Raw genomic sequence first — 26,239 nt, 5'->3', positions numbered from 1 at the left:
TCTCCTTATGTGTCTTGGTGTCCAATTTTTCTTGATATCATTCCTGTGAAGCATATTGGGACATTTTACTTCATTAAAAGTGGTATTTAAGGTATTGTTTAAAAATAAGGGGTCGCCCAATTAAAATGGAGATGAGGTGATTTTTTTTTTCTCTCAGAGGGTCATAATTCTTCCTGAAAAGCTGGTGGAAGCAGAGTCTTTGAGTATTTTTAAGGCAGAGGTGGATAGACTCTTGGTAAGCAAGGGGGTGATAGGTTGTCAGGGGTAGGCAGGATGCAGATTTGACGTTACTATCAGATCAGCCATGATCTTATTAAATGGCAGAGCAGGCTCGAGGGGCCGAATGGCCTACTCCTGCTCCTTGTTTATATATTTGTACGTTCAATAGAAAGTGGGAGGAGCCATTTGATTGTAACTTGTACCTAATTTTGTGTTGTCCAATGAAACCACTTTGAAACAAAGATCTTTAATTATTCCCCCAGATTAGGTGAAACTGACTCACATCAGGATGCTGTACAAATGCTGAAGTCTTCAGCATCTGAATTCAATATGACTGTTAAGGCTCTAAAGCATGAGGATTCAGAAGGCTCGTACAGGTTACGAGTGAAACAACGCTATGTTGCCTCAAGTGCAAAACAGATGCAGAAAATGCTGAGAATATGCAGCAGGACCTATTGATTACTATCGTTACTATTGACAGTGGGTCTCACTAATTCAGTTTGTGATATTTATCATGAATGGAGGTTGGTGTGCTTTGCTAGATCACCCAATAGGGTACGGTCTCTTGAATCTGGTCTGTGGCTAAACATTGGCTGACAAACCTTCCTTTCTTCAAAAGCAGACATTTCCCTCACTTTTGAAGAACACCAGCCAAAAGTCAAATAGCATTAAAAATAAAACCTTTATTCATTCTTTAACGCACTGTGATTGTTGATGCCAACAATTGCATAAATTCACAATCTATGTGTAAACAAATCCATCAAGAAATATGGAAAATAATTAAAAATACCCGAATGTAAAAAATACATTTTTACAGGTAATCGCATCTTGATGAAAAACATTTGTTCAAAAATAGATCCACAAAGTTTGACTCACCATTTAAAGTGATTGGTTTTCATTGGGACAGTAAGTACAGTAGTTTTTGCACAAAATCTCTAAACAACAAACATGTAATGCCCAGTAATTCTAAAAGTGTCAGTAGGCACCAACTGCAGGTCCCTCCAAACTACATAACCAGGATTGTCGGAAATCGAGGGGAGGTCTGTTAAGACCATCTCTTCTAGAATAACTTGCTACTTTTATAATGGCACCTCCTTCATTTTGAAAGATCCCCTTGATTTCGGAGAGTGCTTTGGTCTCAGTGAGTGTCATCAACAATGTTTGGTCACGAGATAACACTGTGACAATGCTGTCAGATTCTTAATTCCCAGCACTTACCTGCTTTGAGGAATCTACCAACTGGGAATCCATCTGGGAATGAGATATACAAGAATCCGCAGCCCAGAGTGCTGGGCACTGGCACAGCATGCTCATACACTGATTCTCAAGAGCTACACCATCCTGACCGGGCTTTTCGCACCCCCCCCCCCCCCCAAGAATCCCGGTGAATTCTCAATGTTTATCCCTTAATCAGCATCGTAAAACAGATCACCTGAGCATCGTCACTTTGCTGCATGTGGGAGTTTGCTTTGCAAACACTCCGACACCATAATTTTCTTCACTTTCACCGGATACCCACGTGTCATCAATGATGAATTCAAGCAAAAGTCATGCCTCATTACTAAATACAGCATTATGACAGGACAACTGCCTCAGTGCAACAAAAAGTTAAACTCATGGTTAATCTTAAAAGTGTACGCCTAAGGTAATATTTTCACCAGGGCATAGGCAAGATTACTGAAATGCACAACTCTGAACTGAAAATGCAGCGCAGGTTGAGGACATTGTGAACTAAGATCCTTTAGAAGTTAAATTCAGGGCTCCAAACTGTTTAGTTAAAATTTATGAATGGATGGTATGCACAAAAGGACCAAGTGAATATACTTGCATTGAGCTCTCATGCTAGCTGTAGCTAAGTGGTAGCACTCTCACCTCTGAGTCAGAAGATTGTGGGTTTAAAGTCCCTCTCCAGGACCTGAGCACAGAATCGAGGCCAACATTCCAGTGCGGCATGTTAAACTGAGGCCTTGTCAGCCCTCCTGATGGTGGACTTAAAAGGCCCCATGGAACAATTTTTAAGGAGAGCAGGGGTATTCCCTCTGGCGCCCCAGTCAATGTTTATCCCCTAATCATCATCGTAAAGCAGGTTGTTTGAGCATCGTCACATTGCTGCGTGTGGGAGTTTCCCTTGCACAAATTGGCTGCAGAGTATCCTACATCACAAAGCTCACTGCACCTTAGAAATCCTTCGTTGGCTGTGAAGAGCCGTAGGATGTCCTCGGATCGTGAAAGGTGCCGTATAAATGCAAGTCTTTTCCTCTCTCAGTGATGTCGCAAAACATTTCTCACACATTGTTGAACTTTGAAGTGCAGTATGCTGTATAAGTAAATGCAGCAGTTGTGCCTGGCTTTAGTAAACCAAAACCCTGTTCAGTTTTAACATTTAAAAGCCAACCACCCAGGAACTTCTGAAGCTTCACTTCGCAATGGTTGTAAATTCAACTCTGGGATGAGGCACCTGGGCACTGAGGTAAAGGCACAAATCAACTCAAAGTCTTATATATGTGGTGTGTACAATAAGTGAACATTCCAGGATTGAAGTTAACTGGGCACAACGCAATAACAAAAGATTTCAAATCATGGACAAAAGCAGACTATAGCAACGTTCAAACACAACTTAATGTTAACAAAAAAAAAAATTGCCGGATTAGCATCGTCTATCTATACTCCCCACTACTGGAGAAATATCCATTCTAGTCATGTTACTGGCACAGTAAGTTAACGTTATTCTTCATTAAAATATGGCTAAGGGAACTGAACTGTTATCCTCCAAGATCACTCAAAAATTGGCAGTTTCAGTGCCTCTATAACTTTCAGTGCAAAATTATAATACTTGGACAGCACGTCTCATTCCACAGGCTGGTCTCAAGCCCTGTGCTAAATCATCTGCCCTAACTATGAAATACAAAGGCTAACACAGCATAAATACATGTTAAATGTATAATAATTGTGTTTACTTGTATGCATGCAGGTGGTGGACATTAACAGGTGATTCACAGGAATCCCTATAAATAGACATAGACTGAAACTGTTGTTGCTGGGTTAGGAGATGTATGCTTGTACTGTGCAACTTGGTAAATAAATATAAGTTTGTGTAAGGGTTGGCTCCAGTTCTATCCTTCACCAACTGGCTTTATGGAGTAGAACACTCTGTCCCCATGTGAGTCAGAGATAGGGCTGTAACCCCCAAAGTCACACACACCCAGTGCTTGTATCCAGCAAGTTTCCTCACTAGGAGACAGAGCTTTCCTCTCCTGCTTTCTTGAGATCTGCACTACATGTTGCCCATTTTGACTAAAAAAATTTCCTATGTCGAGTGTATAAGCGACTGCTAAGGCCATGTGAATTATGTTATGCTTTCTGTGAAGGCTTCCTGAATTGCAGCCAAAGTCCACTGGAAGCACTGCAAGTTGCACAAAAAAAAATACTAAATGGTACCTGTATTTTGTAACTTATATTTATTTGCTTATTCCCTTATCATTGCAGCTGTGGTTAAATGTCCCTGGCTTCTTTTCAAAATCGATACCTGAGTAAGGTGACACATGGGTGACATTCAGAGAAAACATGTTCCTCTAATCCTGGTTAAATGTTTGGGACCAACTGGTTTGCAAAAAGCATCTTGTTGAATTTATTAAGGGGTACTGTTACCAGGGATCTGAGCCATGAACACAGTTGGCTGCCCAAGACTTCAATCATTCATACCCATGAAGATGGCACCATTTGAAGATTTAATAAAATGTAGAAAAGGTTGTGGATTTGTTGTCACCTAAGAGAGATTTCTGGTTTCACCACCTGGGTGTAGGGATCTGGTGGCGAGGATTATCAGCCTGCTATAGAGTGGACCAGAGCTTCATTCAGTTAAGATCAATAGAATGGAAACCAAGTGGGTTCTACAGCAAGCATTTCATTTCAGTGAAGATGAAAATCCACCCACCCCAACGTATTTATTGCTTAAGTTATTCTTAAATTGTTTGCCAACTTGATAATTATACCCAGAATTAACATCCCCACACACCACCATAAGAATAAAAACATCATTTCATTCACAAAGAGTAACTTCAGAAAATTTGTTGCACCAGAAGATTTAGGCTTGGGTCGAGAGAGGAGGCAGTGAAGATAACATCTAGTGAACCTTGGTCAACCAAGCAGCGCATCATAGTCAATAAACCAAAGAAGGTTACCATCTGAGGGACGGACCATTGTAACAGGCCACTTCAGAGGTTTCTCCACCTCTTTACGCATTTTACTGACAATTGGATGCTTGCTCTTCCCAGTTATTAAGACAGCGACATTTTTAGCTTTGTTTATTGCAGTTAAAGAAAGGGTCATCCTCTGGTGAGGTTTGACCGAGCTTTCTGAAAACAGGACCAGTTCGTGATCAAGGGTTAGAGCCTGGCTGTTTGGAAATAGTGAAGCTGTGTGGCCATCGGCACCTGTGCCCAACAAAACAAAATCAAAACTTGCTCCATTAACCAACATCTTGATCTCGTTTGCGTAGAGATCGGCACCATGGTCTTCCTCAACGCACAGCCTTTGATTCATGTGGACGGGCATTGGGTGAATGTTGACATAAGGAATCTTGAGGTGTTTCAGGAGGTGGTCGTGTAAGCTTCTAAAGTTCGACTTGGGGTCGTTAAGTGGGACGCACCGTTCGTCCACCATCCAAAAGTGGGTGTGTTTCCAGGGGAATGTGTAGTGATGCGCGGCCAACCTCTGGAACAAGCTGATTGGGCTCGAACCTCCCGAAATGGCAAGATGGAACCTCCCAAATCCTTGCACGGCAGCTTGAGCTGCCTTTTGCAGATAGGAAGCCAGTTTGGCAATTAGCTCCTCTGTCTTCGCAGAGACCAACGTACTCCCCCGGAAGTTCGATTCTATTACCTGGTAGTCCCCTACCCTTTGATGGTCAGAATTCTGTGATATGATCTCCACAGGGTTTGTCCTGCTAAAAGAGACCACTCTCCCCGCAACACTGAAGTCCAGCAAGTCTCCATTCTGTGCCCCCCCAGGGTAAAGACGTGGGCTCAGGTTGGAATGCTCTTTAAGTAGGGGTGTCCAGACTTTCCACGATGCTAAAAGGTCCTCGGTATTGACAAATGAATCTCGTTTAGCCTGGAGAATCTGTGGTATTAACACAGCATAGGCATCTTTTTGCATCACGGGGGTGTAGATATAATAATCCGATAATGGAAGACCAAACATATGGACATCTGGAAATTCCGTCACTTGTTTCCAGCTTGATGCTTTTATCACTGGTTTGAACAGGTTTTTACTGACCAAAATAGCTGGAAAATTCAAATCTCCATGACCTACATAAAAGATTATTTGCCTTTGCTTACATTGGCTGAATTCAGCTTTTCTCGTTGACTCATTTTGGAGGCAGAAAGCTTGGTTTTTGAACACAATTCGAGTATAGCCAACTCTTTCATCCAGGGCTTTTCCGGCGGTCAGTATGAAAGGCACATTATCCCACTGAGGGCTGTCCAAGAACATTGCTATGCCTGAAACACAGATAGAAAATTGACAAAGTTACTGTAAAACGATGACAGGTGATGTCTGTGAAAATAAGTGACGCCAAGCACAGTACCTGCTGATACAATACTTTAGCCAGAAAGAAAGACTTGCATTTATACAGTCCTTTCCATGACCACAGGATGTCCCAAAGTACTTTATCACCAATGATGTACTCTTAGAGTGTAGTCACTGTCGCAATTTGGGCAACACAGAGGCCAATTTGCGCACACAAGGGATATGATAAATAGGAGCAGGAGTAGGCCATACAGCACCTTGAGCCTGCTCCATCATTCAATCTTGTACCTCAACACCACTTTCCTGCCTGTCCCCCTTGACTCCAAGAGATCAAAAATTTGTCCATTCCATCCTTGAATGTAGTCAATGATGGAGCATAAGAAAATTAGTCAGCTCACGGCTGCAATGTATTGATTACCATGCGGTTACAGAGTTCACCAAGTCAATGATTGAATTTTGTAATCTTGTAAGCAACAACACTCCTTGCTAACCAGCTGAGCTAAACAGCAAGCACAGCAAGCTCCCATAAACTGAAATGTGATAATGACCAGACAATCTGTTTTTGTGATGTTGACTAAGGGATAAATATTGGCCAAGACGTCGGGGAGAACTCTCCTGCTCTTCCTCAAAATAGTGCAATGGGATCTTTTAAATCCACCCAAGCAGGCCGCGGGGACCTCAGTTTAATGCCCTAAGCTTAAAAGACGGCACCTCCGACAGCGCAGCACTCCTTCAATACTGCACTTGAGTGTCAGACTAGGAGCTCCCCTCCGTTACTGCATAAAATGATATCATCACAACACTGCTGCAAGTTTACACACTATTAATTCAAAATGATGCTGCAACACTCATTGTCTACGGCGCGGGCGTTAAACTGTGATCCTGTCTGGTCATTATCACACTGTTGTGCCACAACACCCATCACCCACATTAAGTGGCTTCCTGAGCAACATGGGTGCAGAGACATAACGTCCACACTTGCCACTCCTGATTGATATCTAGCGAATGCTGCTGGTAAGTTTGTGAGAGGACATCAAGTGAGAACGGGATCAGGCTCAGTCCCCATAGCCTCCAGGGTCTGGCTGTGGCTGAGAGGGCAACATGGAACTCTGCCTTGGCACAGCGTGGTGCCTTTCAGCTCGGACAGAAGGACTGAACTAAAACAGAAGCAGAATTATACTTCTTGGATTCCTGACAAATTATCACAAAAATCATTGCTTTGAAATGCATACACAGTGAACTAAACCACAGGTTGTTTACGGGTCTAATGACTGGTAAGCACCAGAGCCGTGAGTTAATTATAGGCCTGGATTTAAAGATGATTTATTCCAGCTCCTGATATATGTATGTGTGTGTATATATATGTATATATGCAATAATAAAAGTTTCCCCAAAATAAACCTTAAAATGCATCAAATAAAGATTTGCTATTGTATTCTCAGATTGGTGTAGCCCAGATACGGCTCTATGAGGTGTTTTGTCACCTGATCATGGATCCAGGGTTGGATGGTCGCAAAACTAAGAGACCATTAGCCCCATCTACGTTTAACCTACAGTCCCTCCATACCACCACTCCCACCCCTCACAGCATCTAATCTCCTCTGGTGTGTATCTTCAGGGTTTTCCCAAACTATACCATCCACAAAACCAGTGCAGTTATTAATCACTCGTTCTGCGAGGAGGTATCACCTGAGGCCTATTCCGAACTTTGTGCCTATGTCCCCCCCTGTGTTGTTATGGTTTACACTAATAACTGTGCTCTGGCTTTTTCTTTTCTCTCCGTTAGTCACCTTGCAAGGTTGGTGATATTACAGAGCTGCCTTCCTCGGGCAAGATCTACAATCAGACGTCCTCTGGACCAAGGACCGGGAAACACGGGAAGTCACAAACAAGCTCCTTGCGACAAACCCCGTCTGTCGAATGGCAGGCTTTGAACTACCGCGGGGGAGAGTGGTCCTTGCTGGACAGGTTCAGGACAGGCCAGGGCCCCTGTACAGCCAACCTCCATGGCTGGGGCCTTGGTACCAACTCCTTATGCACTTGGTGCAGAGGCACAAACGATGTCGCACGTTACCAAAAACTGTCTCCTCGACAGACCAAGTGGCAGACGGTCAACTCAGCAAACGAGGGGACTGTCGCTCGGCTTCAAGGATTTTAATTCGCTAAATAATAAATAAAAAGGCTGGAAGGAGAACGAGAGCTTTTCTAAAGTTTTCTTCCAGCTCACGCCTCTGACGTGAAGGGTCCCGGTTTTAACTCGAGCAGAAGTCTTGTGAGCAGAGGGGACAAGGCCGACAAGAAGCCCTCCAGAAATCACTAGCTTGAGGCACAGGAGATTTTAACTCCTGGGCCTCACCTGCATAGGCCCCGCCTTACCCAAACACGGTGGGAGCTGCAGCTGGGGCTGCGGGTGAGAACGAAATATTGGGTGCCGGGTAACCAAGGGAACAGCCCCGACCCTCAGGAGTGTTTGGGAGAGTTTAGAGGGGGTCCTGGCAATGGGGGAAGGGAGAAGGCCCAGTCTCAGGATTAGGGGCCGGTCATTTGGCTCTGAAAGGAGGGGAAATTACTTCAAAAGGGCCGTGAATCTTTGGAATTCTTTAGCCCATAGGGTTGTGGATGCTCCGTTGTTGAATACATTTGAGGCTGGGGTTACTTTGGTCTCTCAGGGAATGAAGAGATATGGGGAGCAAATGGGAAAGTGGGGTTGAAAAAAGCCAGGTCAGCCACGACCGTGTTGAATGGTGGAGCAGGCTCGATGGACCACATGGTCTACTCCTGCTCCTATTTCTGATGTTCTTGCCTTCTTGTAAAGGTAGGGCCAAAACCTTTGCTTGTGGATTGCCTCTTAAAAGCCCAGTGAAGTTCTTCTTTGCCAAGTTTTATCTTTAACATCATCTCCACCATGGTTCGAAATTCAGGAATAACATCCTGCTCCCCCTGTTATTCTTCCAAAGAGAGTTAGGACAGGACAGAATTCTCTCTCTTCCAAATCCAGCCTAGGACGTTTGCTATTCCCGACGATCACTAGCCACTCATTGGTTGATGGCCCAAAAAGGGACATTGTCCTCCCCTGGTTCAAACCCTCTAAACCAGTTTATAATCAGAGACTGCCATTGGTGACAGTAGTCGCCTGCCCTCTACACCAGACCTGTCCAATCTTTTCACTGGGTTGGGGGGGGCCCACAAGTCAATTTTTTCTCACTCAAGGAACCATTGAGCAAATTTCAGAAAGATAAATTAAACATGAATTTCAAAAAAACCATGCTGAGTTATGAAAGGAAGCAACTTAATGAGCAAATAAACGTCAAAGCAATAAATTGATTATCACTCATTTTTTAAGATTAAGATGACCATTAGATTGTAAGAGGGTGAGAGTGTGTGTGTGCGGCTCACTGGCAGTCTCAGGGTCCTCACTCACCCCCCAGCCGCTGTCAGAGTGTGTGTTAGTGTGAGGGCGAATGAGAAACCTGAGACTGGGAGTGACACACATACACACACACACACACACACTCCCCACTTTCACACACATACACTGTCCCCTCTCGCGCACACACACACACACACACACACTCCCCACTTTCACACACATACACTGTCCCCTCTCGTGCACACACACACACACACACTCCCCACTCTCACACACATACACTGTCCCCTCTCGCGCACACACACACACACACACACACACACACACACACACACACGCTCCCCACTTTCACACACATACACTGTCCCCTCTCGTGCACACACACACACACACACACACACACACACACACACACACTCCCCACTTTCACACACATACACTCTCCCCTCTTGTGCACACACACACACACACACACACACACACACACACTCCCCACTCTCACACACATACACTGTGCCCTCTCGCACACACACACACACACATACACACACACACTCCCCACTCTCACATACTCACATAAACACGCACAGGCCCCTCACACACACACACACACACTCCTCCCTCTCATACGCACTCACACACTCTCCCCTCACACACACACACTCTTCACTCTCACATGCACTCACACACTCTCTCCTCTCACACACATGCTCTCCCCTCTCACACACACACACTCTCCCCTTGCACACACACACACTCTCCCCTCTCATACACACAAACTCTCCCCTCTCACACACACACACACACACATAATCTCTCGCTCTCACACACACTCATACTCTCTCCCCTCTCACCCACTCTCCCCCCTCACACACAATCATACTCTCTCCCCTCTCACGCACTCATACACTCTCCCCTCTCACACGCATTCATACTCTCTCCCCTCTCACACACACTCCCTTCTACACACACTCATACACTCTTCCTTCTCACACACTCTGCCCCTCACACACACATACTCTCCCCTCTTGCACGTACTCACACGCTCTCCCCTCTCACACACACTCATACTCTCCCCCTCACACAATCTCCCCTCTCACACACACTCATACTCTCTCCCCTCTCAAACACTCTCCCCTCTCACACACACTTATACACTCTCCCCCTCTCACACACTCATACTCTCTCCCCTCTCAAACACGCTCCCCTCTCACACACACTCATACTTTCCCCCCTCACACACTCTCCCCTCTCACACACACTCATACTCTCTCCCCTCTCAAACACTCTCCCCCTCACACACACTCATACACTCTCCCCTCTCTCACACACACATACTCTCTCCCCTCTCACACACTCTCCCCTCTCACACACACTCACACACTCTCCCCTCTCACACACACTCATTCACTCACCCCCTCACACACAATCATACTCTCTCCCCTCTCAAACACTCTCCCCCTCACACACACTCATACACTCTCCCCTCTCTCACACACACATACTCTCTCCCCTCTCACACACTCTCCCCCTCACACACACTCACACACTCTCCCCCTCACACACACTCATACTCTCTCCCCCTCACACACCCTCCCCTCTCACTCACACTCGTTCACTCACCCCTCTCACACACACTCATATTCTCTCCCCTCTCACACCCTCTCCCCTCTCACACACACTCATTCACTCTCCCCTCTCACACACACTCATACTCTCTCCCCTCTCACACACTCCCCTCTCACACACACTCATACTCTCTCCCCTCTCACACACTCTCCCCTCTCACACACACTCATACTCTCTCCCCTCTCACACACTCTCCCCTCTCACACACACTCATATTCTCTCCCCCTCACACACACACATATTCTCTCCCCTCTCACACGCTCTCCCCTCTCACACACTCATTCACTCTCCCCGCTCACACACACACATACTCTCTCCCCTCTCACACACACTCATACACTCTCCCCTCTCACACACACTCACATAAACACGCACAGACCCCTCTCTCTCTCACACACACACACACACACACACACACACATACACACTCCCCTCTCTCACATACGCACATAAACATGCACAGGCCTCTTTCACACACACACACACACTCCCCTCTCACACACATACATTCTCCACTCTCACACGCACTCATACACTCTCCCCTCTCACACACACTCATAGACTCTCCCCCTCACACACACGCACTCATACACTCTCCCCTCTCACACGCACTTATACACTCTCCCCTCTCACACGCACTCATACGCTCTCTCCTCTCACACGTTCTGCCCTCTCACACGCACACACACGCACTCCCTTCTCACGCACACACACTCTCCCCTCTCACACGCACACATACGCTCTCCCCTCTCACGCACACACACTCTCCCCTCTCACACGCACACACACGCACTCCCCTCTCACGCACACACACTCTCCCCTCTCGCACGCACACATAGATTCTCCCCTCTCACACGCACTCATACACTCTCCCCTCTCACACACACTCATAGACTCTCCCCCTCACACACACGCACTCATACACTCTCCCCTCTCACACGCACTTATACACTCTCCCCTCTCACACGCACTCATACACTCTCTCCTCTCACACGTTCTCCCCTCTCACACGCACACACACGCACTCCCCTCTCACGCACACACACTCTCCCCTCTCACACGCACTCATACGCTCTCCCCTCTCACACGTTCTCCCCTCTCACACGCACACACACGCTCTCCCTTCTCACACACACACGCTCTCCCCTCTCACACACACACGCTCTCCCCTCTCACACGCACTCACACACTGTCCCCTCTGACACGCACTCAGACGTTCTCCCCTCTCACACACACACACAAACACTCTCCACTCTCACACGCACTCACACACACTCCCCTCTCACATACACACACTCTCCGCTCTCACATGCACTCACACACTCTCCCCTCCCACACGCATTCCCCTCTCACACACACACTCTCCGCTCTCACACGCACTCACAATTCTCCCCTCTCACACACACACACTCTCCCCTCTCACACACATACACTCTCCCCCTCACACACACTCATACACTCTCCCCTCCCAAACGCATTCCCCTCTCACACACACACTCTCCGCTCTCACACGCACTCACAATTCTCCCCTCTCACACACACACACTCTCCCCTCTCACACACATACACTCTCCCCCTCACACACACTCATACACTCTCCCCTCTCACACGCACTCAGATGCTCTTCCCTCACACACATACACACACTCTTCCCTCTCACACGCACTCATACACTCTCTCCTCTCACACGCATTCCTCTCACACACATACTCTCCGCTCTCACACACACTCACACTCTCTCCCCTCTCACCCGCACTCATACTCTGTCCCCTCTCACAAGCTCTCCCCTCTCACACACACTCCTACTCTCTCCCCTCTCACACGCAAACACTTTCCCCTCTCACACACACTCACAGGCTCTCCCCTCTCACACACACTCCTTTCTACACACACTCATACACTCTCCCTTCTACACACACTCATACTCTCTCCCCCTCACCCACTCTCCCCTCTCACACACACACACACACTCTACCCTCTTGCACGCACTCATACACTCTCGCCTCTCACACACACTCCCCTCTACAAACACACATACTCTCTCCCCCTCACAAACACTCATACTCTCTCCCCTCTCACACTCTCCCCTCTCACACACACACACTCTCCGCTCTCACACGCACTCATACACTCTCCCCTCTCACACGCACTCACACACTCTCCCCTCTCACACGCACTCCCCTCTCACACACACACACTCTTCCCTCTCACATGCACTCATACACTCTCCCCTCTCACACGCAGTCCCCTCTCACACACACACACTCTCCGCTCTCACATGCACTCACACACTCTCTCCTCTCACACACACACACTCTCCCCTCTCACACAAACACACTCTCCCCTCTCACACGCAATCATACACTCTCCCCTCTCACACACACATACTCTCCCCTCTCACCCGTACTCACACACTCTCCCCTCTCACATGCTCTCCCCTCTCACACACTCTCCCCTCTCACACACAAATACTCTCCCCTCTCACACACACACACACTCTCCCCTCTCACACGCACTCATACTCTCTCCCCTCTCACACGCACTCCCCTCTCACACGCACTCATATGCTCTCCCCACTCACATGCACTCAAACACTCTCCCCTCTCACATACACTCACATGCTCTCCCCTCTCACACACTCTCACTTCTCACACGCACTCATACTCTCTCCCCTCTCACACGCACTCATACTCTCTCCCCTCTCACACGCACTCAAACACTCTCCCCTCTCACACACACTCACATGCTCTCCCCTCTCACACACACTCCCTTCTACACACACTCATACACTCTCCCTTCTACACACTCATATTCTCTCCCTTCTCACACACTCTCCCCTCTCACACATGCACTCATACGCTCTCGCCTCTCACACACACTCCCCTCTACAAACACACATACTCTCTCCCCCTCACAAACACTCATACTCTCTCCCCTCTCACACGTTCTCCCCTCTCTCACATGCTCATTCACTCTCCCCTCTCAAACACCCTCATACTCTCTCCCCTCTCACACGCACTCACACACTCTCCTCTCTTAGACACACACATACTCTCTCCCCTCTCACACACACTCACACACTCTCCTCTCTTAAACACACACATACTCTCTCCCCTCTCACACACACTCACACACTCTCCCCTCTCACATGTACACATACTCTCTCCCCTCTCATACACTCTCCCCCCTCACACTCATACACTCTCCCCTCTCACACACACACACACACACACACACACACTCTCTCCCCGTCACACCTTCCCCCTCACGCCCTGGTGGTCTCCGCTATCACCTCGCGCCCTCCAGGCCCTTCTCTCGCCTCAAGCCATCCTGGACCCGCTCTCAATCCAGCTTCAGCTCAGGCCCCTATCCTTGCCTCAGCCCCATCTCAGGTTCCACACTCTTCCAACCCCATTCGCCCAGTCCCGGACTCCCCCACCCCCGTCTCACCCCTGTACTTACCGCTGTGCTTTGAACTCTGGAGGCAGAGAAATGAAATTGAAAATCGTACTTTTCCAGTGCCTGCTGTTCATCCAATCACAGGTTGGTTTCTCCCTGCAGCCTATCTGAGCCTAGCATTTCTCAAATCTAAGTTTATTCAATAGACTCAATCGTACGTCCAAAGATGATCAGTGGGCCCTGTCCAGAGGTGTTGGGGGCCACACTCCAGCCCACAGGCCACCAGTTGGACAGGCCTGGTCTACACTTCACTTCGGTTTGGACTCAGTGTCAACACAAGGAAAGCTCATGACAGGAAAGGGCTATTTGGTCCATTAAAGCTCATCACTTCCATCCTCTTGTTCTTCCAGACAAGCATCCAATTGCACTTTGAACAGCCTAATGTAATTCAATCGATTAACCTGCCTGGCATTTACAAGCCTTGAGTAATGACATTTCTTCTGATCGTTTTGCTCCTCATTCAGTGAAATCCATGTCTTTCAGCCCAACCAGATTAGTTTAATGTTAAATATTACCGTTGTTTTCACCCTGTCTATGCCATTTAATATTTCAGTGAGGTATTCCCTTAACCCTTTCGGCTGCAGTCTCAAAGCATCTCTAACCATTGATGGACTACATGCCTCAGTTTCTGTCCTGCTGCTGATCCGGTTGGTCAGTGAAGCAAACTCGACTTCAACCGAGGATCATTTGCTTCCTTTGCTGAGTTGGTTTCCTCTTTGCTTACTCTGCGTAGCAGTCGATACTTTAATGTATGTATTTATAATCACCGATCCCATCACCGATTCCTTTCCTGCAGTCGATTTGCTAATGGCCGCAGAAGTATTTGGACAAGATTTTTAAATTTAAATGCCAATGATTTTTCTGTGAGCAGGGGTAGAACACGGAGATCCCAGCGCTATTAATATGCGAGAGAGCGCGTGCTTGTCAAAAAGACACTTCTGGCTTACACAAGTATGTGTGTTTCAGTAAGATGTATGAATGGAGTGCTCCATCACCGAGTTGTGTGAATGGAGTTACTGGGAGCTTGCAGATAAAACAGGAGACTATGATTTGTCCCCAGCAGATTGGGCCCTGTTCCTCATACATGATTGGCATCCTTCCATCTGCGAGAGATGATGGGAATCAGCCTCAGAGCTTTGGTGATGTCAGGCAAGATCATCTGCTGCGCTTCTTTTGATGGCTGAGCAAGCCTATTCTGGAAAAGCAAAGTCTGCCACCAGTGCCACGCGTGAAGTTGTCCCTTGCTGGCGGCACGGGGTCATCTCTGCTGACACTTTGTTGGCAGGGCTGCTATTGGCTTTGAAGCTTCTGAAACCACACGTGGTGGTGGTGGTGGTGAATACCCGCCCACAGCTAGAGTTTCCCACTTGATGTTGAGCGTTGACAGCACCTTTGAATTGGAACTTTGGGTGCTCTGTTGGTCTCTTGGCACTGGTTACCTCCCCCCCCCCCACCCCGCCCCCCGGTATAACATATCCTTAGGATGCAGTCATCTTCCATCCTGTGCACGTGCCCACGCCAGCAAAGCCTTTGTTTGATTAACGCCAGCAGGCTTGGCATGTTTGCCCTGGCAAGGACTGTTTCATTGGTGGCTTTGTCTTTTCACGTCATACCAAGGATGCATTGTAGACATTGGAGACAGAAGTTATTGAGCTCTTTCCTCGGTCGGTGTAAGTTGCCCAGGCTTCACTGCAACACAGTGATGTGCTGTGGATACAGGCCTTGTGGAGAAACATCTTGGTTCTGCAGCTCACTTTCTTGTTTTGCTATGCCTGTTTCCTTACTTGGCCTAAGTTGGTGGCTGCCTTTCCAATGCTTGCGCTGGGCTCTTCATCAAGAGACAGGTTGTCTGACACTGTAAATCCATGGTAGCAGGCTTTGCTGACCGCTCCCTGTGTGTTGTTGAGTCTGGGCCACAGACAGAGACACAATGCCCTGTTCCGTCACGGCACTTGTACTCATCCTCATGCTAAAGGCCCTTCCTTAGGAGCGGTAGAATGTCAAAACACAGGAGCAAGCTATCTGGGCCATCAAACCTCATCCAGGAGCAACCTAATCCAATCTGACTGTCCTGACCTGTCCCCTCATCATACCCTTTAATATTCCACCTTTTCAAGGAATGGGCTCAACCCCTTTGAAAAGAATTGGACTCTGCTCCAGCAAATGGGATTATGCCGGAGAATTTCACAATCTAATGAAGGAAGCGCGTTGCACGATTGGTTTGGAAGTGGGGCGCTTTTATGTATACTTCCCATGACACTGATTCCTTTTAATGGGCAGGCATGCAGAGTTTGATGGGCACTCGCACTGATTTTATGGCAGATGCTCTATGGGAAGAAAGTGGCCACTAGCACAACACAAAGGAGCCTAATGCATTGTGTGAATTAGACATTATTACATGGTATTTACCGCATGCAAACAGGACATTCAGCCTAACTGTTTGGCACTGGTGTGTTTTTTTATTCTTTCACCTGATGTGGGCACCTCTGACACAGCCAGCATTTGTTGCCAATCCCTAAAATCCATTTCAGAGGATAGTTAAGAGTCGACCACATTGCTGTGGGTCTGAAGTCACATGTAGGCCAGACCAGGTAATTATGGCAGATTTCCTTCCTTAAAGGGAACTTAGTGAACCAGAATAGGTATTTTTTTACAACAATCAATGATAGTTGTCATGGTCACCGTTACTGAGACTAGCTTTATATTCCAGATTTATCAATTAAATTTTTAAACTCCACCAGCTGCCATGGTGGGATTTGAATCCATGTCCCCAGAGCATAAGCCTGGGCCTCTGGATTACCAGTCCAGTAACATTACTACTTGACCACCATCTCCTCCCATGAGCCTCCTCATGAACCTCCTCTCACCATACCTCATCTAACTCCAATCATCATATCCTTTACTCCTTTCTCTCTCATGTACTTAACTATTATACAGACAAGTTGAGTGAGTGGGCAAATACATGGCAGAAGCAGTATAACGTGAATACGTGTGAAGTTATCCACTTTGGTAACAAAACAGAATGTCTGAGTATTATTTAAGTGGCGATAGATTGGGAAATGTTGATCTACAGAGGGACCTGGGTGTCCTTGTACACCAGTCACTGAAAGCGAGCATGCAGATGCAGTAAGCAGTTAGGAAGGTGAATGGTATGTTGGCCTTCATTGCAAGAGGACTTGAGTACAGGAGCAAGGATGTCTTACTGCAGCTGTACAGAGCCTTGGTGAGACCACACCTGGAGTAGTGTGTGGAGTTTTTGTCTCCTTACCTAAGAAAGGATATACTTGCCATTGGCAGAGTGCAGCAAAGGTTCATCAGACTAATTCCTGGGATGGCAGAATTGTTGTATGAGGAGAGATTGGGCTGACTAGGCCTGTATTCACTGGAGTTTAGAAGAATGAGAGGGGATCTCATTGAAATATTTAATATTCTGACAGGGCTGAACAGATTGGACGCAGGGATGATGTTTCCTCTGCCTGGGAGGTCTAGAACAAGGGATCAGAGTCTCAGGATACAGGGAAGGCCATTCAGAACTGAGGTGAGGAGAAACTTCTTCACTCAGGGTGGTGAACTTGTGGAATTCTCCACCACAAAGGCTGTAGAGGCCAAGTCACTGAAGACTCAGCAAAGTTGACACACAATGCTCTGAACCAGTCAAATTCAAAATGCATTTCCTTAACTTCAGTTCTTTTCAGACAGCAGTTTGAGGCATAGATGCTGAAGGTTTTTCACACTTGTTAGATCCTAAAATGCTTACCCTTACACATAGCCTCCACTCCTTTATACATATTTTCCCCTTTGAATGCAAATTCCCATTGTTTCACTATGTCTTCGGACTTTACCTTTCTGATAATAAAAACCTCTCACAATACCAAGTTTTACCAGTAATCTCTAGTAAAAATAAACACAGTATCTGAACTTCACCTGGCTATGTGACACATTTCACCCCTCCTTTGAAAACAATGTAGTCGGTTTGTTTAAAAATGCAAATGTTCCCTTGACACCTCCTTCAGGCCAGTAGCCTTTAATCCAATGGAGACATGCACGCGCACACACACACACACACACACACACACACACACACACACACACACACACACACACACACACACACACACACACACACACACACCACTACTTTACAGCAACATTATGAGAATTATTATATCTTCCTGAAAGAATAAAGAAAGAAAAGCTTGAAGGAGAAGATATTATAGGTATATCGGGAAGGAGCAAGTGAGTAGGACTACCTGGATCGCTCTTCAAAAAAGCCAACCCAGACTTGGTGGGCTAACTAGCCTCTTTCTGTGCTGGAATATTCTATGATTCTGATATGCCGCCATTGAACAACACGACCAAAGTAGCCCTGTTGAGGAGGGAACCCCTAACCCCACCCCCGTCAGCACTACCAAAGTAGCTCTTGCTGGCCAATCAGAGGCCAGCAGCCCCCCCCCCCCCAGCACTTGGGACAGAGGCATTTGGTATTGCACCAGAATTTGGCGAACAGTTGGGGGAAACTCGCCAGGTCACAAGCTGGCAGTGTCTGGCAATGAGGGTGAGGAGGGTGGAAGCTGGGATTTCAGAGGTCAAGATGGAGGGGGGAGTGGTGGGGCAATCTGGCAGAGGGGTGGGGTGGGGGTGGGTGGGAGGTGGGCAAACACACTGGAGCCCTGTTATCAACACTACCCAAAGTAGCCAATCAATTTATAATTATATTGACAAAAGACAAAGCCATCAAGAGTTTTCTGCGCTGTACAGGACACAAACAAGGAATTCCGATGTACTGAACCATACCTTACATTGAGACTTTGTGTGAACTATTACACAGGGAAATATGCAGGGTTGGTCGCTTACTGTGGGCCTCTCTGCCTCTCTTGCCACCGGTTAAATCCCAATGGCAGCAGGATGAGGTCCACTGGTGGATGGCCTGCCCGCAACTGGTGGTATAACTGCGGCTGGGGGCCAAAGGTAAGCAGGCAGGCGTTGGGCAGACATCCCTTCAAACCCACCCGCGAGGGATGGTGGGGGGGGGGTGTTAAATCCAGCCCATGGTTTCCAAACACATCTCGGGAGTCGGTTTTTACAGCGTTCCCTTTGCTTCTTTTTCTTTCATGTGATATGAGCATCGCCGGCTGGGCCAGCATCTGTTGCTCGTCCCTAATCATTCTCGAGGTGGTGCTGAGCTGCTTTCTTGAACTGCTGCAGTCTGGCTGGTTGCTTTGAAGGTATTCATCGGCTCCATTTCAATAAAGGAAACGATGAGAAGAACGGTTTATAAAACCAGAGATTTTGAACGAACTGGAAGGTTTCTGCGCCTCGAGGATACATGGAGAATATTCCCACAGGCTAGAGTGTGTGTTCTCAATGCAAGACTTTTATTTACATAAATCAAGTGCCATAAATTCTGGGAAACACTGTGCAACACAACTCGCACTGGAGAATGACGTGTGTCCTTATGTTTGAAAAATAAACCACTCCACTAGGAATGATGCACTCACTTTCCTCTGATTCCCTAGACCATTTCTGTCAATCCCATGCATTTAAAAAGCACCCAACCAGTAACTGCATCATAAGCTTGCGGAGTCATTAAAAATAATCCCAGCAAACTTGGAAGTCACTTTCAGATGAAATTTACAATACAGTGCCCCCAAAAAGACATTTTGTCCTTGTACAATTCTGGCTAGGGCGAGACAGGTTAACACTACTGTTTGATCAAACAGTCCATCCCCCAGATATCGTTAACCTACATAGAGGTCTGATCACTGTTCCGTGACATATCAGGATAAGGTAGCCAGTAGCAGTGTCTCAGTACTTAAGGATTTATTTGACTGATGCAGTAACCGGTGAGCTCACTCAGGAGTAATTTGGCTTCACAAACGCTCGTGTAGAACAGATGGGGAGAAATATATTCCTCTTTTATCTGGATCCGTCCTACGTGAAAGCCTTATTCCGCCCGCTCCAGTTCCTCATGGCTCTGCCTCACCCACATACCCATTCTTACCAACTGCAGCAGGCTGTGCAGGAAACAACCTGACACCTTCGCTTATCAGTGATCAGCGTCAGTGCTACCACGAGAGATAGCTCAGCAAGACGTTTCGTCACTCTCCCTGACAGACTGCTGCATGGGGGTCACCATGGAGTTTAATTTCCTCTGTGTGCTATTTTCAAAGGAATGATGCAGATAGAAACTTAAAAGTGAGCATGTTAGCCAGTGCATTAGGTTTAGAGCTCTGTGCAAATTAAAGCGCTCCATCCATGGCCCTCGAGGGTGAATCACTTCTGAGTTCGCTATGTGTTTCTAGGCCCCATCGACACTGGCACCTCCTGACCCAATTTCAGCTCATGTGCTTCATTTTCTGGGGATGTTACAACATGTGGTGCAACAAGCATTCCAGGTTGTAGCTTTTTTTTGGCGGGGGTTAAAAATATTTGTTACTTAGCAAAAACTTGCTCTTTGGGACCGACCGCACCATTGACAACTGTGCCTTCAGCTGCCTAAGCCCTGAGCTCCGGAATTCTCTCCCTAAACCTCTCTACCTCTCCCCGCTCCTTGAGATCTCTCCCTGAAGCCTAAGTCTGAGAAACAAATCCTCGTTATTATGACCCCCACTAATAGACACGCATTTTAACAAAGCCTGAACTTGCCTTCTGATCGTGTAGCACTGGTTTGGGAGATTAATCTCCGGAATTTGACAACCTTCCTCAGCTTTTTGGTTCCTGTTGCGGTGCCTCTACTCAAGACTCACCCTGAAAAGGAGCTGTGTCGAATGGCAGGAGGGGTCAGCCAACCAGTGGACACAGATGGAAGATAACTGGCCAGAGAATTGGGGGAGCGGATGAGGATTATTTTTGAACACAGCGAGGTGTCATGATGTGGAATGCACTGCCCAAAAGATACACAAATTCAACAGTAACTTTCAAATTTGCAGAGCTGTGGGGGATGCGGAGAGACGTGGGACTAATTGGACGGCTCTTTCAAATCAAGCGGCCACAAACTCTTTATCAAAGCTTTTGATCACCTGCTCTAATATCTTCTTCATCGGTGTTAATTTTTATCTGATAAAGCGCCTGTGAAGACCCTAAGTGATGCTTTTGCTACGTTAAGGCACTATATAAATGCGAGTTGTTGGTATTGACCTTGACCTGTGTTTGCACTGTGGTCTCGCCTCCAACAGCAAGGGCAGCTGGGTACAGAGGAAGTCACCATCACCATTGAAGCGAGCGTGTGAGCGACCCCGCACCCTGAAGGCTGCCAGCATTTGTTTTCTTTCATGGGATGGGATGCCCACCCTTAATTGCCCTTGTTCAGAGGGCATTTAAGAGTCAACCACGTTGCTGTGGGTCTGGAGTCACATGTAGGTCAGACCGAGTAAGGACAGCAGCTTTGCTTCCTTGAAGGACATTAGCGAACCAGGTGGGTCTTTACGATAATCGGCAATGGTTTCGTGGTCATCTTTAGATTTTTAATTCCAGGTTTTTACTGAATTCAAACTTCACCAGCGGCCGCGGTGGGATTCGAACCTGGGTCTTCCCCGAGCGTTAGCCTGGGGGTCTCTGGAATACTAGTCCAGAGACAATATCGCTACGCTAACGCCAGCAGCAGTGGCATATGCCAGCAACATATCAAGGTAAAAGTTCCACCGTGTGCTGTGTTAGTCAGTGAGGGGGGGGGGGGTAAGGTCAGGGATGAGTAAATAATACACTTACCAGCAAAGGTTGGAACCTTGCTTGTGTAATCAGCTGGCTTCTGGAGCTCATGTCTGACCTCAGCATTGTACGCTTGATATTGGCCAGTCACCGCGCGCCTCTTATCGAGCTTTTCCAGGCTGGCATACACCTTCATCTTGTTTCTGTGAATCTCTTCGGAGTCGCTGATATTTACTGGGGTCTCCATGGCGACAAAGGTCAGGATTTCCGTCAGGTGGTTCTGAATAACGTCACAAATGACACCGTACTGCTCATAAAAGCTTGTGCGACCTGAGGAGAGAGAGGCGTCAGACATTAATGATCCTGAACGGGACAGCTGCACATTTAAAATTTAAATCCTCCACATTTTAATGGCCAGAAGCCTGGGAGCATTAGCGATTTGCTGCTTTGGAATCTGCTGTCAGGCACTGGAGAAATATCTGTTGAGGCTGCATCTCAGCAGCTGGCTTAGAGTCAGAGAATCTTACAGCACAGAGCGAAGCCATTGGGTCCATCGTGCCCGTGCTAGCTCTTCGAAAGAGCTATCCAATTGGGTCCCGCACCCCTCCTTGTTCACAGAATTGTTACGGTGCTGAAGGAGACCATTCGGCCCATCACGCCTGCGCCGGCTCTCCGAACGAGCAACTCACTAGTGACATTCCCCTGCCTTCTCCCCGCAACCCTGCACACTCTCCCTTTTCAGGTAAGAGTCGAATTCCCCTCTGACTGCTTCAACTGAAGCTGCCTCCACCACACTCTCAGGCCGTGCATTCCAAACCCTAACCACTCGCTGCGTGAAGAAGATTCTCCTCGTGTCGCTTTTACTAAACTTCCCACAGCCCTGAAAATTTTTACCATTTTAAACTTTTCAATTAACTCTTGGAAGACACAGTTGAATCTGCTTCCCTTCAGGCAGTGCATTCCGGACCATGACGACTCGCTGTGTTGAAAAACATTCCCATCGGCTCCCCCGAATTCTCCGGCCAATTATCTTCGATCTGCGTCCACTGCTTGCTGACTCTCCCACCACCGTTAGGAACAATTCCTTTTCAGGGGTGAGTCTGCGTTAAGCCCCAACCAAAGGAGCCAAAGAGCCAAAGGTCAAGCACGGGAAGACCAGTTTTCCAAGCCAGGGCCAAAACAATCCAACACGGTCGGAAAGGTGATGCAGGCTTTGTTAAAACACATGCCTGTCACCGAGCTCCATACTAATGGGGTTTCTGTCGGTGAGGCAATTTGATGAGCACCTTCCCAGGGTACGCCTCGATTGTGTGGTGCTGTGTAAGAAAGAAGATTCTTGTTGCGCTGCGCTCTGATGTCTGGATTGCTATCCCCTAGGATGGATTGGAAAAACAGTGACACGTTTTGTCTCGCATGGTGATCGCATGGCTCGTGTGTTTGAAAGCAAGGGGAGCTGATGATACATATCGCATTGCCTAATACTAAAACATCACGCCCTGCGATGTACCTCCGCTGATGAGCGATGGAAGAAATCAGTCAAATTTTGCTTTCATGATAGAAAATGCACGCGTGGTCATCGGGGGGAAAACAAGGTGGGGTTCGATTGTGACACCTTCCACAGTTGAATAACCGTTAAGCTAGGTTCACACACAGAAAACCCTTGCCTGGGCATGGTTCTGCGGGGCTGTGGAACTGTATTCCGTTGAGGATCGGTGTCTTTAGGAGGTGGGGGAGAGAACTGAAAGAGAGCTGTTCTGCTTTGCCCGATCCTGTCATCACTATTTCTGTCTATTGAATGAGCTGCAACATGTGCTGAACACTAATGTTACAGAACAGCACCACCTGGAGGCCAAAGGAAGGTACAGTGCAGTCTGAGCAGCCAAGTGATGGTTTCAGTTGTTCTGTCGAAGGGTCATGAGGACTCGAAACGTCAACTCTTTTCTTCTCCGCCGATGCTGCCAGACCTGCTGAGCTTTTCCAGGTAATTCTGTTTTTGTTTTGGATTCTCAGTAGACAGTTAACCCCCTTTAGTTTCCTTTTCCTTTGCTGGTTTGGTTATTTTCCTTCCTTTTTGATTTTGAATGGCAGCTGTTTATCATTCTGCCATTCACACCTCCTCTAGGCACATTTTTTATCAGCTTACCTGGCCCGTTTCTACTCCCTTTAACCTTGCATCATGAAACCTCTTAATGTTTAACCTCTCCTGCCTTCCACCCTCTCACAGACCTTCCCTCTTGTCCTTTTCCCTGCTCCTGCTCCTCTCGCTTGCTCAAAACCTATTATATTTCTAACTGTTCCCACTTCCGAAGAAAGGACCGGAATTGTTAACTCTGCTGCTCTCTCTACAAACAGTGCTGGGCCTGCTGAGTGTTTCCCGCACTTTCTGTCTTATTTCAGTTAACCTGATCAACTATTTCCAAGATAATACTTTTCTAAGAACCATTCACAAAATATTTACTTGGTTATTCAACCCTAAATACTCTTGCAATGTTAATTAAATGAAGTTCACATTTTACAATACAAACACATGAACCTACAAATTAGGAGCAGGAGTAGGCCATTCATCCTACTCTGCCATTCAATAAGGGCATGGCTGATCTGAATGTGGCCTCAACTCCACATTCCACCTATCCCCAATAACCTTTGATTCCCTTGTCAGTCGAGTCTATCTACCTCTGCCTTAAAAATATTCAATGACCCTGTCTCCGATGCTCTCTGGGGGGAGAGAGTTCCAAAGATCCATGACCCTCTGGGAGAAAAAATTTCTCCTCATCTCCATCTGAAATGGGAGGCCCTTTATTTTTAAAACTGTGTCCCCTAGTTCTAGTCCCGCCCACATGGGGAAACATCCTTTCAGCATCCACCCTGTTAAGTCCCCTCAGGATCTTATATGTTTCAGTAAGATCATCTCTCAATCTTCTAACCTCCAATGGGTACAGGCCCAGTCAGTCCAATCTTTCCTCATTAGATGAGACCCCATCCCAAGTGTCAGTCGACTTGTGTCAGTCGTACTTATGTAGTCTCATCCTCAATAAGAGACTTGTACAGAATTACTTTTATCAATTTAATTGCTAGCCTTCATAGTTATTCATTTATAAGCAAAGTCCTCCTGAGGAAAGCTTTGGCGACAAAAGCAAACTATTGTCTCGTTCCTCGTTTGTAATGTAAGTTTATAGCTAATGAGACGCTTGCCTGGGAGCTATGGTAGTTGATTGGACAACTTACCTGCGAAACTCTCTCCTGTCACCTCTTACTGAATTAATACAGTTTCACATTGCAGGAGGTAAATGTAGCTCTCCCCCTGCATCGTCCATGCTCCCTGCAGTTATATCAATACCTAAGAAACCAAATGCATGAAGAAAGGCTTGCAGTTCGATGGCATCTTTCGCCACTGCAAGGGCTCTCCAAGCGTATTATAGGCACTTTTAAATTGTAGTCACTGTTGCAATGCAAGAAACGTGGCAGTCAATTTGTGTACAGGAAGCTCCCACAAACAGCAATGTGATAACGACTGGATTTTTTTTTTTGAGATGCTCACTGGGGCATAAATATTGACCAAGGCACTTCTTTGGTGGTCATCTGAGAAGACAAACGAAGCTTCAGTTTAATGTCTCATCCGAAGACAGTGCCTTCTACAGTGCAGCACTCCCTCACTAGCACACTGGAGTGTCGACCTTGATTTTTATGCTTCTGTTCTGGATTAGGACTCGGACTCACAATCTTCTGACTCAGCGCTAAGAGTGCTACCCACTGAACCACGGCTGGCCCTACGAGGAAACTTGGCATCCATTTCCTGCGTTTCTAATGGGTCAGAGACTGGATCCCTCATCCCACAGCACAGGGCAGTGCTAGGACCTTCTGACTGTAGATGGGGTGGGAGTGGGGGTGGGGAGGGTGGGGAAGACTAACAATAGACAAATATTGACGGAGTTCCACCTCCCTCACGTGAAAGCTTCCATAATTGGGCCAACTGCCTGCATCGGATTGCAGCGTTACCGGTTACTCCCAATGAACCTGTGGCCCTGGAATGGTGGGAAAGGGAATCCAGCGCCTGTCTGTTTTGGGCCGCATGGGTAGGGTTTTTAGGTTGGTGCGGGGGCGCGATCGGGAGGGCTCAGGAACAGATCACCACCCGCGATCAGCCCCCAACCATGGATTTCACGCTGGCTGGCCAATTAACAGCCCGCCTAGCCCAGCGCCCAACACGCACTGAAATGCCCAGCGCTGCCGGAGTGGGGGGCAGGGGGAGGGCATGCACTGCCATAAGCAAGGGTGCGGGGGCCGGGGGGGGGGAGCACGGTATGAAAGCTCCTTGAAGCCAGGGGGCCGCCTTGGGGAGCTGCGAAGAATTTAAAAGCGATAAATAAAGATTTTAAAATCCGGGGG

At 47.4% G+C, this 26,239-nt stretch overlaps 1 protein-coding gene across 5 annotated transcripts in view; it reads right to left on the bottom strand.

The window, feature by feature from the left end:
* Nucleotides 1–882: 882 nt before the first annotated feature.
* The window catches only part of h6pd (hexose-6-phosphate dehydrogenase (glucose 1-dehydrogenase)), a 93,668-nt gene continuing 68,311 nt past the window's right edge, over nucleotides 883–26,239 (bottom strand). For all 5 annotated transcript variants that reach the window (XM_041206356.1, XM_041206355.1, XM_041206358.1 and 2 more), the window contains 2 exons: nucleotides 21,914–22,183; nucleotides 883–5,720 (listed from right to left, as the gene is read on the bottom strand). In XM_041206356.1, the coding sequence (XP_041062290.1) occupies nucleotides 4,357–5,720; nucleotides 21,914–22,183 (1,634 nt within the window). In that variant the 3' untranslated portion in view covers nucleotides 883–4,356. The remainder of the gene's footprint in view (nucleotides 5,721–21,913; nucleotides 22,184–26,239) is intronic.

The sequence above is a fragment of the Carcharodon carcharias genome, chromosome 15 (genome assembly GCF_017639515.1).
Source record: "Carcharodon carcharias isolate sCarCar2 chromosome 15, sCarCar2.pri, whole genome shotgun sequence".
Taxonomy (NCBI): domain Eukaryota; kingdom Metazoa; phylum Chordata; class Chondrichthyes; order Lamniformes; family Lamnidae; genus Carcharodon; species Carcharodon carcharias.
The sequence above is the reverse complement of the archived record's forward strand: the minus strand, read 5'-3'. Positions and strand labels throughout refer to the sequence as shown.